The 15,985-nt window shown below is 35.8% G+C and overlaps 3 protein-coding genes across 4 annotated transcripts; 2 read left to right on the top strand and 1 right to left on the bottom strand.

The window, feature by feature from the left end:
• The first annotated feature begins 1,147 nt into the window (after nucleotides 1–1,147).
• LOC145628666 (large ribosomal subunit protein eL31) lies at nucleotides 1,148–2,655 on the top strand. Its single transcript, XM_081681029.1, has 3 exons — nucleotides 1,148–1,294; nucleotides 1,399–1,523; nucleotides 2,192–2,655. Exons 2-3 carry the CDS (start codon nucleotides 1,441–1,443, stop codon nucleotides 2,469–2,471), a joined length of 363 nt encoding a protein of 120 aa, XP_081537155.1. The 5' UTR covers nucleotides 1,148–1,294; nucleotides 1,399–1,440; the 3' UTR covers nucleotides 2,472–2,655.
• A 1,172-nt stretch (nucleotides 2,656–3,827) lies between these two features.
• LOC145626417 (uncharacterized) lies at nucleotides 3,828–6,691 on the bottom strand. Of its 2 annotated transcripts, none has more exons than XM_081678845.1 (7): nucleotides 6,460–6,691; nucleotides 6,310–6,371; nucleotides 6,134–6,217; nucleotides 5,459–5,513; nucleotides 4,585–4,720; nucleotides 4,380–4,448; nucleotides 3,828–4,281 (listed from the first exon to the last, which is right to left on the bottom strand). In XM_081678845.1, the coding sequence occupies exons 1-7, from the start codon at nucleotides 6,569–6,571 to the stop codon at nucleotides 4,182–4,184; spliced, it is 618 nt and encodes a 205-aa protein (XP_081534971.1). In that variant the 5' UTR covers nucleotides 6,572–6,691; the 3' UTR covers nucleotides 3,828–4,181. The 2 variants fall into 2 exon arrangements, with proteins under 2 accessions (XP_081534971.1, XP_081534972.1); XM_081678846.1 differs by having other exon boundaries at nucleotides 3,829–4,281; nucleotides 4,380–4,430; nucleotides 6,460–6,684.
• Nucleotides 6,692–8,999: 2,308 nt separating this feature from the next.
• On the top strand, nucleotides 9,000–15,646 carry LOC145628665 (suppressor of mec-8 and unc-52 protein homolog 2-like). The gene is made up of 11 exons (XM_081681028.1): nucleotides 9,000–9,263; nucleotides 10,269–10,406; nucleotides 10,497–10,546; nucleotides 10,882–10,996; nucleotides 11,521–11,569; nucleotides 11,681–11,770; nucleotides 12,566–12,634; nucleotides 12,708–12,831; nucleotides 14,135–14,499; nucleotides 14,632–15,015; nucleotides 15,274–15,646. Exons 1-11 carry the CDS (start codon nucleotides 9,217–9,219, stop codon nucleotides 15,556–15,558), a joined length of 1,716 nt encoding a protein of 571 aa, XP_081537154.1. The 5' UTR covers nucleotides 9,000–9,216; the 3' UTR covers nucleotides 15,559–15,646.
• Nucleotides 15,647–15,985: the final 339 nt, after the last annotated feature.

Raw genomic sequence — 15,985 nt, 5'->3', positions numbered from 1 at the left:
GGCAAATTGTATAAGTAACAGCATTTTGTTCAACATTTGAGCAATTTCTTCTTGGCACCCTTTTGAAGTTTGGAGGATTTCAATCACAAGGTGACCTACATTCACTTGTTGTATGTTGTTGTATCATGCTCATTGTCGAATTTGACCGTCTATATGGGATCACCCAAAGTGACCAAATACAACACAAGGGTACAACCCTAACACCCACGGATGCACCTTCAATCTTGGCAGTACCAAGGTTTTCATAGCAGAAGTTACAACACTTCACAAATGTATTCTTCTTGCTATCAAGAAAGCGATCAAGAACCTTTACATCACAAAGTGATAAACTGTTGGTCATCCACTCAGTTATAGTTACTTGGTTAACTTCGTGGCAAATCAAACATATCATTAGGCATTCACTACATCCTGAGCAAAATTGACGATTGGAGCATTCTACACATCTGTCAAGAGGCATACAACAGTAAATTGGGTTGCTAATGTTGGTCATTTAGTTATTGACCGTATGAATATTAGTCTTTGTAACAACTCTTCTCTAACTTCTTAATTACGCATTAGGAATGACTATCTAACATACGCATTAGGAATTTCCTAGTGTAGAGGATTTCCTAATTTTTTTTATTAAATTTTATTGTAAAATAAAATAAAATAAAATAAACCCACTAAATTGGGTTTGTTTGGCATTATTTTTTGTTTTCAGTTTTCAGTTTTTTTTTAAAACAAAAAACCAAAAACAGGAAACAAGAAAAATGTGTTTTCACTTTTCTATTGTCAGTTTTCAAAATTAGCATGATTTTAATAAGTTTGACTAATTTTTTATTCATTATATGACATATATCATACACTTTAAAAATACAAAAAACCAAAAAACTGAAAACCACAACAATGCCAAGTATTCACCTTTTTTTTTTTTTGGGTCCAAGTGAGCCATTACCAATAAGTACGGAGTATAAATGAAGAGTGAGAGATTTGAATCTATAACCTATCATACAAAGACTCTCAACCATATTAATCACTACGCAAAAACCTCATTGATATGACTATCTAACATTCGAGTAACCCGAATTCGAATAACCCGATATTGAGACCCGAATACAATACCCGGTTAGATGGTTCTAAATCTTCTAATGTATAACAGGCCCTCTATTAAAAGGCCCAAATTATAAAAACCTCAATTTAAAGCCGGCCTAAGAAGCCCATAAAAAGGAACTAGGGTTTTTCAGTTCTTTATACTTTAACCCTTTTCTTCCTTCCTCACTCTCTGCTTCTCTCCATTTGCCGTCGTATTACCCAGGTTTTTCCTCTCTCTCTTCTTTCTCTCTCCTCGACTTCGTCAATTTCTGTAGTTTTAATGGCGAATCTCAACTTAACGAACTCAAATTTGTTTGATGATTGCAGGAAGGTAAGGTTTTTTCGAGGAAGAAAAAGGAGACAGCGAAAATGGTTGAGACTACTAAAGGTAGAAAGGAAGAGGTTGTGACAAGGGAGTACACAATTAACCTTCACAAACGTCTTCATGGATGGTACTTTCTCTCTCTTAATCTGAGTTTTTTGGAGTTTTTTGGATTAGGGTTTTTGATTTGGGGTTTTTTGGTTATGAAATGATGGTACTTTAGGTGATTATATGTTTGTTTTGTTATAATTAGCATTGAAATGCTTGATTTTTCTGCAGAAATTGTTGTTTTTGAGCTGGAAATTATGTGGGTTTTTGTTTAATTTTTCTGGGTTTTAATGTTTAGGTTTATAGACATTATTGATATGATTGAAATTTGTGAGTGGTTTGGTGGATCTGGTTAGATTATGCTGGTTGTTTGATTGGGTTCCTTTGATTGATGTAATGCTGACTTTGAAATTATTGTATTTGTACTGTTAATTATGTGATTATGGTTGTATATTTGTAATCTCCATTGATTTTATTAAGTTGTTAATGTTAGATACTTTTTAGGGTTTTGAACGAACAATTTCATGAAAATAATTGATGAACATATTCTTGAGTTCTTTTAAACCCCCAAGCACAGCTCAATAGCTTCAATTGGAATCATGAAACTTTGGAAGTTTTGTAATGAGGTTTTTGAATTTAGAAGTTGCTTGAACTGATAATGTGTGTATATTTAACTTACAATTTGATTATGTTCAATGTTGATCAATTTGTTTTAGGTGGTTAATTTTGTTGTGACTTTTATTCTGACAGCACCTTCAAGAAGAAGGCACCAAATGCCATCAAGGAAATCAGGACTTTCGCTGCAAAAGCAATGGGAACCAAGGACGTGAGAGTAGACGTCAAGCTTAACAAACAAATCTGGAGCAGGGGTATCAGAAGTGTTCCCAGGAGAATCCGTGTTCGCATTGCTCGCAAGAGAAATGATGATGAGGATGCCAAGGAAGAGTTGTACTCTTTGGTTACTGTTGCTGAGGTTCCTGCTGAGGGTTTGAAGGGTCTTGGTACTAAGGTTATTGAAGACGAAGATTAAGCAAAGGTTTTTCATGAGAGGACTAGATAGTTTTGCTTTGTTTAAGGCTATTTTTAATATTAGAAGGTCTTTGGTGATGTTTATTGCACTGAGATGTTCTTTACATATGAATTTTGATTTTGTTTTGTTAGTAACAACACCTATCCTTCGAATTTGAAACATGTGACATTGCAATTTTGCTCTATGTTTGTTTATGTTCTATTTTGACTGATTTAGGTGATGTTTATTGTTCAGAGTACTATTCAATTGTAGGTGCTCTGCCACTTGATTATCTTTGCACTATTCAATTTAGGTGATATACTGGAATTCAATTGATTTTCTATATCTCGAGGCACGACTCTTAGTAAGAGGAAGACCTTGGTTGTGGATTGGTGACTTGTTCATTGTAGAGGAAGACTTGTTTTGAGTCTTCTTGCCGTTGCTACGTTGATGGATTTGGCTGCTGTATTCTTGCCATCTTGGCATCTCATTTTCCATATGCCATAAGCCTATAATGTCTACTATGATGAAGTCAAGAAGATGGTGTAATAATGTTGCGCACTGTTATAGGGATTGTTTGTACTCCACTTTTTATGGAGTATGGTGAATAATTCTCTATCCTTCATACGTTATTGCAACACCGAGATTATGATTTTTGTAATTGGAACCTACTGATAAACTGTCAAATTAAGAAAATATTCAAACATTTTCGAAAGGCAAAGTTTTCTCACCTTTATCCCACTATAAGCTTCTTGTTAAGGTTAGTGGACAAAGTACGTGCTAATCAATCATGATTGCATGAGCCTCTAGTGATATCTAATGTCAAAGTTAGGGCCTGTTTTGATTGCTGAACTGAATATTTTATGACAGAAATTATGAACTGAATTGAAAATAATCTGAAGAGAACATGCCCTTATATCGATGTAGTGCAAATATGAACATGGATCAGTATGTTTGTCTAGTATTAAGTGCTAATCTAGTTAGATATATGTATACATTGCTCAAATAAGAAGTAAAAAATTAAATTTAGTTGCCCACATGCTTATAGAATTATGCCTACATCTGTCTTACTTCTGTTAGTAAAGGTCTGCTTGGTTCGTTCATTTGATAGCTAAATTCAAGCTCGAGCCAATCTGATAGGAGAGAAGCCTGAATAACTTGCAAGCAGGCACAAGAACATGGGATAATTATAAAACTTTATTGGATGATATCAATTCATGAGTTTTTCTATACCAAGAATACAGGTAGATCTATTCAGAATCCATCAAAAAACAGGATGAAAGAACCAGTCTGATGAAAAGAATTAAGGCAATTGAGGTGAGAATTAACAGACGAGAACAATTGCATTAAAAAACAAGCCAATGGTACCAGAAAAGAACAGAGCCAGGCCGCTGATAGCAAAAATGCTGTTGAAATAACTATCCGTGCATAATGTGGTAGTGTAAAGAAAGAGAGGAAAAGCTGGCAAAAAAATCAGCTTGCAACTCTTCGATCTGTATGTTACATTTGACTCATAGCAAAGTGAACAAACAACAAAACTACATGCAGATGAGCAATTCAATTTTATTTTTTTTAAAAAAAAAAGAAAAAGCTACACACACCCTGCCCTCACAAAAATCCTAGCCTTCTCTCAATAAGTAGGCTTCAAAATTAACATCTTTCTGATTAAGAGCCCCAGATCAGTTCAACACAACTCAGGGGATCAAGGAGAAAGTCATGATGAAAAGAACTTTAGCTTGCTTTGTAAGCATACATGTAGCTTCTAAGCTTTCGAACTTCTTCAGACGATTCATGAAGAAGATGGTCCACATAAAGGCAAATTCCAGCTCCACTGCTAGGACAAAAATTGTAACACTTATTAGCAAATGCCAGATTTTAATGTGAAATGTAGAAGACTAAAGATTCCACTTCTATTCTTCTAGGATGTACCTTAAAGGACCAAATGGAAGCCAAATGACATCCCACCGAAATTTTGGCAATCTACAGTACATAAATGAACTATTAGATGAAAGTAGCAGGGATAAATTGGTCCCAAATATATTATTAGAGTGTTGTGCCACAAAATAGGGCTGCAGTGACAATAGTTTATTTTAACATGGATACAGAGTTAAGGAGTTAACGTAATGGTGCTTACTTAAGCATATAATAGAGCCAGAAGACAGCAAGTAGAATCCCACCAAAGACAGCGTACCAAATCCACTGTCTGTGGTGTTCTGAACTCTTCATAAGCCCTAGAATGGCTGTTGTACATGCGATAACTGCTAACCAATCTGTTAACAGTTAAATTAGTGGAGCAGAAAAATACTATTTGCACCAGATATTATTATTTATTACAGTATTTTATTAAAAACAAATATTGGGAAGAATAGAATGCAAAGCCTTTTTCCTCTACGGTTTTCAGTCAGAGGGACATAGGTTTATTGCCAACAAATCATGTGGTAAGTCTTATACTTCCACACAATTTCTAAATATACTCTTTTTTCAGTAGTTTGAAGAGAAAAGAGATTTAATTTCACAACACTTCCTATTGGCACTGAGCGTTAAAAGACAAAATGAATGGAAGATAAAAAAAACGAAAACAAAAAATGACAGCCAAAACCACGTCTCACAAATCATATCTATCCTTTAGGACAAAGGTGGTCAACCAATAAGTGAAGAGACAATATAATCTTCTCTATGCTTTAGCTACACGGGATAAAGCTAAAGATTACATACTAGGCTTCTAAGAACTTGTCTCTGTACTCACCATATGATTACAAAAGAAAAGCGCCACAAAAGGAGGTTCAAGAATACACACATGCACGCAAACTCTCTCCCCCAAAAACTAGTGCATAATTTAAAGTACAAATTTAGAACCGCAATAAGTCTTAAGGTAGGCATGATAATATTACTAGTAATCACACAATCTGTGAGGACTACTTAGGCACCATGAATCATGACATATTGACATCTGAACTGTAAATCGGATGTTCAAGGAAGATGAAATGGGCAAGATCAAGAAACAATACCACAAAGTATGATAAGCCGTGAATCAATGTCCTCCATGAAGTAAGCATGGTAGCGCTGTTCAAGACAACGTAGTAAATGTCAATTCAGGAAATAGATGCACGATAGAAGCAAACAACAATATGGTCAATATTTCCAAGATAATACTAATTACCAAAAATCATTTCCTTCCCATATCAACAATAACTCTTACTAATTATTGCTTCAAAAAAAATAACTCTTACTAATTAGTACTGCACAGATCACTCAAGTCATCATCAGTAAACAATCAATGTACTCCTAGTTTACCTCAACTACAGATTAAACTTACAAAATCTTTTGTCGCTGGTATATTTTACTTAATAAGACATAAGCTCTTTCCCATGGAATTCTATAGCCAATATTTTCGCTACATTAACATTACATTTTTAAACATGCCAACAGCATTGGTTCAGCTAGTTAAGTACAAACCAAATACGATACACAATCAATATGAAAAACCAACCTAACATGTATTTTCCCATCAGACTAGACACATTTAAGGTTTAAGCAGGTTTGATTCTGTTACAATGCCTTCGGTTTTCGGGTACCAACATTTTAAATTAGCAACGAAAAATAAGGTCAAATGATCAAGTAATCAAACATTCATGCTGCTACAACTAGTAACTGAAGAGAAGAGCAGGGATATTAGAAATTACCAAGTCCCAAGGATGAGCAACCTGATTGAATATGGAGAACAGAAGAAATGCTATGTAACACGACATCAATACAGCAAATACACTCTACAAAAAAAAAACCCCAAATTCAATATTCAATTAATCAACGATTCAATGTAGGAAAAATTCACCCAAAAATAAAAAGTTTGAATCTTTACCCTCCATAATCTGCTTTGTTGGGAGTGTAATTTTTCAAGGGATCGAACCAATTCTTCTTGCTCTGAAATAGTAAAGATAACATGAAGTACTTTAGCAATTAAGTTTTAGAAATTGAATGAAATGGAAAGTAAACCCTAAAATTGAATGACCTTGAGTATCGATTGGGCGATCTTCGTCGACGGTGGGAAGAGAGAGATCATCGTCGTTTGAATTTCGGAGGGATTTGTTGAACTTTCTTGCTAATTTCTTCATCGTCCCCATTATTCTATTCTGTTATGTATTGAATCATTTTCAAAAATTCATCTACTAGTCATCTTCATATGAGGGCCAATATGAGCAACAGTATATGATTTATTCACTTATTTGACATTTCACATTTGAAGTCATTCTCGTTTCCCAAAGCGGATGAGGGAAGGGTACCGGTGTAAATGCACGGGATGTAAAAGTTAGACAAAATGTGCTTAAAAAAAAACAAAAAACTCGTGCAAGAATTTATAAGGTCGAATGGAGTGTTCATCGGAGGAATAATCAGAATCATAAGTGACTCTAATAACACTCGTTGGTATTTTAGTAAATGGTGTCACCATGATACCAACAAGTAGAGATGGCAATGGATCGGATTTGGATCGGGTGCAGCTTCACCCACATCCATCCATTATCCTAATTGCTCCATCCATTATCCTAATTGCTCCATCCACATCCATCCGTCATCCGCTTCACCCATCATCCATATCCGTCCATCCATCATCCGCGGATGAAACGGGTGGAGCGGATGACAAATGGATGAGTACTAAAATGAAAAAAAACTCACATAAACTTTAATTTTCGGTTATTTATATAATAATTTTTTTAATTTATTAATAAAAAAGAAGCAATAACAACATATTATTTGAAAAATTAATTTGCAACAAAAAAAAGACAAGTAATTTTCTTGCACATTCTATATTTTATTAGTAAAATTCTTTGATTAAAAATTTAATATATGTTAAATGGATGGGTGGATGGTTAGCGGGTGAAAAAAATATCATCCACATCCGATCCGATCCATCATCCGCTTCATTCGTCACCCGCTTCTCATCCATTTAATTCGGGTTTTCGTCCATTTATTTTAAGCGGGTGGAGCGGGCTAGCGGATATCCACTTAATATTGCCATCCCTACTGGCAACAAGACTTAAATCAATACCAACAAAATATTTTTTCATTCATTGGTACCACTGAATTAGTATGCTAGTATCATGATGATACTATCTAATGTGATATAAAAAACCAACGCATGTGTCATTGGCTGAAAATTCCTTGTGTTCATAGATGTTTAGTATTTTTGCCATAACTTTAAAAGTACATAGTAGTTTTCGATTTTCCTTCTAGATTAGAAGCGAAGAGTTACAAAGATTGAAATAATACCATTAACAATTTGCATTAAAGTGTTTGTTGGCTTGACTTCCAAATCATGAGCTAGGACAAAATGAAATAAACAAAGCGGTGACCATGCACATTGAATTAAAAAGAATGCCTAGAGGCTAGAGGTGATCAATAAGTGGGTGGCTCAGTACCCGTGGGAAATTTAGCTACTGAGGGAAGATGTTAAAGAATAGATTCGAAATTTCACCTATATTGATTCACGCCACATTTATAGAGAGGTAATAGAGCAGCAGACTATGGTGCTTCTTTGGACCATTTTATGCAAGTTCACCAAGATATCGATTTGTTCATAGATAGTAAATTTTTTTATTTTTTATTTATGTAGATAAGTTTGGGTTAGTCTTGAGAGAAAACTATCTTAACTTCTTGCTAACCTTTCCATTTTTATTTTTAAAAAAGGGGGGGGGGGGGAGGCTTTGTAGAACACAAATGGCTTACTAGCAATATCTCATTTTTTTTCCAAGGAGAAAGATCTCACATTGTGCCTTACTTTAAGTCAAAATTTTATGTCCAAATCCACTAAATTCAATGTGAGCTTGATTCGATTTTCAAGCAATAAACCAAACTACATAAATAATTAGGGGTGCCTATGAGACGAGACAACTCATGAGCTACTCGAGTTTGACTTGATCAAAACTCGACTCGAGGTTGAGATTGACTTGAAATGTTAATGAGTTGAGTCGAATAGCTCATAATCGACTCAAAAGCCCGTGAGAAGCTTGAATTCCTTTATATAATATTATATTCACTAAAAATTAAACTATTTTGATAAAAAAAAAACTTTTTTTTCATTAATAATTAATAAACAAAACATTATTTATGTACTCGTATCATCATAATGTATATTTCTCAAATGACAAAATTAAAGATAATGAAGAGATGTTACCCTAAATAGAGAATTCTACTAGGACGGATCAAATGCAACCTACTTGAAATCGACTCAGTCAAATCTGATCAAAGCTGGACTCGGTCAAAACTCAACTCGACTTGGTATGTTAACGAGTCGAGTCGAGCTATCCCGAACTCAAACTCGACTCGCATCATAAGCACCCCTATAAATAACTATTCAAACATAAAACACATCCTTGATAATATTTGACCGAGTTGGGCTCATCCTAAAATACTCCCTCCGTATTGTAATAGTCACAACACAAAACAGTATTTGAAGTAGAAGGTACAATGCAAAACCGGTTCCGAAGTCTTAACCATATTTAGGGGTGATTCGGTTATCCGTAAATTACATTAAGACCAGATAAACAGACCTTTAATCGAATCGATTTCCTGATTACAGAAAACACACTGCTCCTTTCTTCCTTCATAGATTTCTCCCCTGAACAAACCAAAAGCCCTAAACTTTCGCAAAACCCCATTTTCTCTCTCCTCTTCTTCCATCAATTCACTGCCAATTTCTTCAATTCTAACCAAAATCAAGCTGAAATTTCAATACTTCGAAAAATCCCCAATTCAATTAACACAATAAACAATGCCTGCTAACAAAAATTATCACAAAGAAAAGGCCCTCCGTCGAAAGTACGCTTCTCCTCTTACTATTACTGTTACTAATTATGTTGTTAATTATGATGCATAAATTAGCTCAATTATGTTGTTTTTATATATAATTTCATGAATTTATGTTCTTGTAATGGCCATAGTCTTACTGATTGCCGTATAAACTATGATTGGACCTATTTATGTTTTGAGTAGTTATTTTTAGAAGTTGTAATGTGGTTGAATTGAATTCGTTGCGATTATTAATCTTCTGGGTTAATTGCTGAATTTAGTACAGAATATTGGGATACTTTGGGATCACTTTATGTAGAAAAACTAAAAAAGGCAGAATATGGAGGATGTTGTTGGGGGTGGTATAAGTCATGACATTGAGTTTGGAAAAGTCGGTTTTATCTTTGTTCAATACGGAAGATTAGTTGTTCGAGTTGAGCACTAAGTGGAATCAAGTTGATGGAAGCTCTTTTGCCATTAAATTTAGTTAGGATTTGAGCTGATTGCTAGGTTTATTTATAAACCTTTTTGTAGAGACAATATGAAATGCGCATCAATTTTGTAAATCGTTTAACCTAGCATGGTGTTGGGATTATCATGGTTTCTCTATTTAGAAGTTATCCTTATTTCTATTTGGAAATATGGTGTAGTATTGTACACAAATACTCCCTGCCCTAGTCACCTGGACTTCTTGATGAAGCAAATCAATCTGTTAAATTTTCTCTCTATCAACGATGTATTCAAGGCTCCTTAGTAACTTAGCATTTTCTTCTTTTATGTTGATGATGAAAAAACCCTTTTCTGACTTGTGCTGTTTGTTGTTTTGAAGGGTTTGGGGGTCTTTGTAACTTGTTGTAAAATCGTTTAAAGTCTTGTTTGTTGTCTTGAGTATGCTTTTTATGACATAAAAATTTGGAACGCACATCTTATGTTTGTACTCCTTGGTTTAACTGTAATGATGATTTATGCGTTTCTGAAATGATTGCTTTCGTGTGTGAGGTTTTGTTGACTTTTGCTATGTATATAACCTTTAAGGGAGGAGAAGCCAGAAGAACCAGAACTGCCAAGATATCGTGATCGTGCAAAGGAGCGGAGAGAAGACCAAAATCCTGATTACGAGCCAGCCGATCTGGGATTTCATGCTGTTGCTCCTCCTGGAAATGTTGATCTCAAGTGAGGCTCTTGTGTCTAGTTTTCTTTGGTGGTTGTAAAAAATGCTTTGGATTAGTATGTTAACAGCTGCTTTTTTTTTTTGAATTGCAGGGCAGCTGATTCACACAAGTTGGCAATTGAGCGGAGCAAGTACCTCGGAGGTTTGTATATTGTACTATATTCAACTTCTTATACACAAATTTGGACAAGAATATGTTTTTGTAATCCCTGATGCCTATTGGTTGTGATAATGTGACATCCAATGTTGCTAATTGATTGTTGTTTATTATATGTCTTTAAACTATATTTAACTTGGTAATTCTTGGTTTCTAATTTTGATGTCATGCATGGCCTTACTAATTTATGTTTATAATCTCGCTGGATTTTTAGAGTTTCTTTTATCTCCATAATCTTACTGAATTTGGTTATATTGCACATGAACCACTCGTCTAACATCTGAATTGTTGCACATTTTGACTCTTTATGTTTGTTCCAGGTGATGTTGAGCATACTCACTTGGTCAAGGGTTTGGATTATGCTTTACTTCACAAAGTAAGAAGTGAGATGGACAAAAAGCCAGAAGCTGAAGAAGAAACTGATGGAAAATCCAGGTGATTGCTTTTGCTAGGACTTCTTATGTGTCAATTGTTTATCTTGGACCTGTATGACTCATTTTATGGGACACCTCTAACAGTGGTCTCAAGGCGAAACTTTTCACACTTTCCATTGAGATTGTTGCCCATTATCGAGACAAGATGATCTCAACTCGCAAGCTCTTCTTTGTTTCCCTTTCCATAGCGTAATAATCTTAAAATGATACAAATGGTGGGGTTCTATTTCTGTATTTGTATCTGAACACTGGAACTTGATCCTCTAAGAATGTAGTTAAGGAAGAAATGGAAAGATTTTTGTGGGACAAGCAATAAGCCAATAAGAGAGAGATGAGAAGTTTTTTGTGGGACGGAGTATGGAGAGATCAATATGGTCTCACTATTGGACTGTTCTTAGAACAACAATGGTCGGCATGGAAACTGCCAAGATTGATGTTGATCATAGCTTAATCTTTTTTATTTTGGTGAATGTCCTTAGTTTTATCTTATTGCTATGCCCTGAAAGAATGTTTTGTCTTTTCCAGACCAGTTAAAGATGACCAGCCTGTATCATTCCGAACAGCAACTGCAAAGGTTATTTAATATTTCTTCTCTCCAGGTGTTGTTGTTAGATTGTAGTGTGACGGATGGCTTTGTGCTTGTGACTTACTTTTATTATTACTAATTATCTTAAACCCCTTTCAGTCTGTGTATCAATGGATGATCAAGCCTCAGAGTGTCGTTAAAACTAATGAGATGTTTCTTCCTGGACGAATGTCATTTATTTTTGACATGGTAAGTTACTGGATAAGGGTTATTTGTGCTATATTTAACAGTCATTTATCTTCTATATATGGAAATTGAAACAAGTCTTGTGTTGCCGATCAGCCTCGTTCTTTTTTGAGTTTGTTGGTTATCTATAATTCTTTTTGGACTCAGAAAGTTTCAGTTTCTTAAGAACTTTTAATAATTTTGTTTTGCTGTTATCTTCTGAGTTTTGGTTCAGTATCCTAACAGATTTACTAGGCTGATTATTATTATTATTATTATTATTTTTTTTTTTCACTTCATACCTGGAAACTGATCCTTCCAAAGATATATGAAGTATGTTTTAATTATATGAATATTCTCTCCAATTCTTATTTTTTTTGTTTTAATTTTTTATGATCTCATTGTAAATCATATAAAGTCATTTATATCTTGTACAGCTATCATATAGGTATCTTTACGTTCAATAAGCAAGCATCTATCTTCTCGTATACTTTAATTTACATCTTTATTACAGATTGTAGTGTAACACTTTGTGTTTTTTTTTTGGTTGTTGTTGAGGAAAATGTCTGCACTTACCCGAGCAGTCCACAAGTGACAAAAGTATCTGTTTTGCATATCTTTATCCTTATGAGCTGATTACAAAGCACTTCTGTTGAGTAATAGATTGAGTGATTCTTGAATGAGCTCTTTGAAAGCTTGAACTATTTACTAAATTTGAAGGATCCAGATTTGTACATGAAGAATTTCTGTTAAGAATGTCTTGTTGCTTGATAGTTTGTAAATCGGATGTACTCAAAGCTACTTCTTATTGCATTGCAGGAAAATGTTTATTCTCATGATATCCCGACTACGTTGCATAGAAGTAAAGCTGACTGCCCAGTACCTGAGGTTGGCAATCTTTCTATGTATAGCTCAAATTTGGGTGTAAACTTTCATCTGAATGTGTTAATTTCTTGTGCAGGAAATGGTCACTGTAAATGTTGATGGTTCTGTGCTGGACCGGATTGCAAAAATTATGTCCTATCTCCGTTTAGGATCATCTGGAAAGGTTCTCAAGAAAAAGAAGAAGGAGAAAGAAGTCAAAGGTATGATGATGCATTTGTGTTTATCAGTAGGATTTTTTATCCCCCCACAGGTGACTATTACCTCTTAAAAAATGAAGTTAGTTTTGTAACGAAAGGAGGATGTTAAAGTCTTTTGCATATCTCCCTGAGGCTGTCTTAACCTGACTAAGCTGCAAACTCACAGTTGAAGTGTTGCTGGCTATGCATATCCTTTGCCCTACTCTTTTTTGGTATCAAGTTGAGGCTGTTGAGCAGCTTTGCCTTAAACCCTCAGTCTACTAGAAGAATGTCTTCGCTGTACAATACATGTCAGTGGTTTAACTACTTAGTACTTACGTTATAAAAATGTTTAACAAAACACCAACAGCAATATGTTAGTCTTGACTGGTTAACATTGTGTGCACTGGACTAACTACCTAGGTGGCTAGACCCGTTCATGGCAGTATCTACTCCGGGTTGCTGTGGTGTGCTTCCTGCAATATTCTGCGTGATAGAACTCAATTTCAAAGAGAGGAGAGAGGGGGGGGGGGGGGGGTCAAGATTTAGAGCCCTTAATTATACAATTTCCTGAACTGTGGAATAATATGCGACCTTTGTGTATTGCTGAGTGGGCAAACTTTAGGTTAATATAGGTTGGAGGTATCAGTGCATAGTTATTGTGAGTAGAGTGGAAGAATTAAAGGTAAGGGGAAGAGTAGCAAGGTCAAGAAAGACTAGTGATGGAACAAAAAGCATACAAGTCCACTATCTTCTATATATAATTTGTTTGCTAGGCGTTAATTTAAAAATCTATTTCACATTCCAGAGTTGGGAAGGAATTTAAATTGTGTGCATGATCTAGGCCAGAATACATGACATTTCAAAGAATCCCAAAATGGTTGAATGTCTATGGTGTGTATGTGTGTATATCATACAAACTAAACATTGGCAATTATCCAGTTGGGTTCCTTCAGAGACTTGGTCATTTGTTTGTTTAAAATGCAACTTGCACACCGTACTACCCTGAGGTTGCCTCAGTCCTCATAATCCAACACTATATACCCCTCTTAAAAAGGGTGTATGAAATGGAAATTTTAACCTTGCTACTTTTGTATCTCTATGTGGTCAACATTCCAAAGTTTTGAACCTGGAAGAAAGAAGGAAGGGGGGGGGGGGTGTTTCTTTCTGTGCTCTATGTTGTTAAATAGAACAGCTTTGCATTCGTCTATGATTCACATTGTTTGTGCATATGATTCTGGTTCTTGCAACTCTATTTATTTTGTGCTGTCTTTGCAATTCTACTGGAAAATAATCTGTTTTTCCCCTCTGTTCTGTCATTGGCTAGGAAAACTCACTACTGTTATCAATGAGTATGATGATTTTGAGAAACCACCAAAGCCTGATAACCTGTCATCAAAGAATCAATATGAAGAAAATCTCCCCCCGCCACCCCCACCCCCACCTCTAAGAAAGGACACTCTTGATACTAGAGACAATCAAGGCCCAGCCGTTGCTCGAGCTGAAGAGGATGATATCTTTATTGGTGATGGTGTTGATTTTGAAGTGCCCAGCAAAGCTGTGAGTCAGAGCCCCATTTCAGAAGACATGGAAGAGTCTCCTAGGAACAAGGAAAGGCCTTCCTATTTTAATGAACCTGTTTATGGACCTGTGCCACCTGCAGCCAATCCATCTCAAGATTGGAATCAAGCTGTAAGTTTGCTGGGGATGATCATTTGTTTGGTGTTGAGATGTATATAAATAATGCTGTCAGGATTTCTGATAGCATGTGGATGGATGTGCCAAATTCTTATGCTTGTTATGTTCTTGTATGGTTCTTTTCAGAATGGCTATGTTGCTGCACATGCTCAAGCTCTAGATGGTGGTACCTATCAAGGGGAGTGGCAGGACTACCAATATGCTGATCAGTTGGTCTATCCTGATCAATATCTCCAACAGATGCAGGCCTATGATATGCAAGCAAATGCAAACATCCTTCAAGATCCTCGTCTCATGAGTCAAGAGGAGAAGGATCGAGGATTAGGGTCTGTGTTTAAGCGAGATGATCAAAGGCTTCAACAACTGAGGGAAAAGGATTCTCGGGAAAAGGATCCCAACTTCATATCTGAAAGTTATTCTGAATGCTACCCTGGTTATCAATCATATAACCATGAGGTTGTGGACAGTGATGATGAAGGTGACTTGTCAAAAATGGATATGGGCGGACGTGTAAGTGATTTTTCCCCATTTTCTCTCTGTTCTTTTGTGCCTGCATGGCTGTTTATTCATTTTGCCTTATAATGCCTCTTAGAGCTTTAAGTTTATATGCTAGACAAGTCCACACTCTGCTTATTCACCTTTTGGGGGTGGGGGCATGTACTTTGGCTTGGGAGTAGTAGCATAGCTGTATAGGTGTTGTGCTACCATGCCCCTTCGTATTGTGTATTAGTGCTAACATTGTGCTCGCTTTATTAAAATGCTCAATAGGCCAAAGGCCGTCTTCATCGGTGGGATTTTGAGACGGAGGAAGAGTGGGCCCAGTACAACGAGCAAAAGGAAGCAATGCCAAAGGCTGCTTTCCAATTTGGTGTAAAGATGCAAGATGGACGAAAAACACGAAAGAACAAGGAGCAAAAGCTCAACAATGACCTTCACAAGATTAACAAAATCATTGCTCGGAAAAAGGGTGAGAAGGGGGAAAAGGGTGACAATGGTGATAGTCCACCTTTTGATGATGTACAGTCTTCTGGAAAGAAGCCTCGTATAAGTTAGAATATTGCATTTTACTATCACTATTGCTGTTGCTATTGTATCTTTGTTTTTTCTACATAATATATATCATCAGAACTTGATCAGAGCAGTTAACTGTATCTATCTTTCAAATATAATCTTATTACGCATAAAATAGAGAAAGAAACATTTCTAATGAAAAAGAGCGAACACAGTGCATGAATTTTAGAGTCACCATGCGCGCCCCTCTGATATGTCAGACGTTTCCTACCACTCTGAAGTGATCACAGCTCAGCGTCTCCCTCTCTTTGAAACCTGAGCCTTTTTTATCTGTGTCCCTTTCATCGATCTTCTTACACACACTAGCCTTTCCTCAGAAGGAGAATGCATATAACTGCCCTGAAGGCCTCTGAACTTTTTCGGTCTGCAGGCTGCAGATATTGTGAACCATTCTTCTAGCACTTTGTTA

This window comes from Chenopodium album, chromosome 4 (genome assembly GCF_948465745.1).
Source record: "Chenopodium album chromosome 4, dcCheAlbu1.1, whole genome shotgun sequence".
Classification (NCBI taxonomy): Eukaryota; Viridiplantae; Streptophyta; class Magnoliopsida; order Caryophyllales; family Amaranthaceae; genus Chenopodium; species Chenopodium album.
The sequence above is the reverse complement of the archived record's forward strand: the minus strand, read 5'-3'. Positions and strand labels throughout refer to the sequence as shown.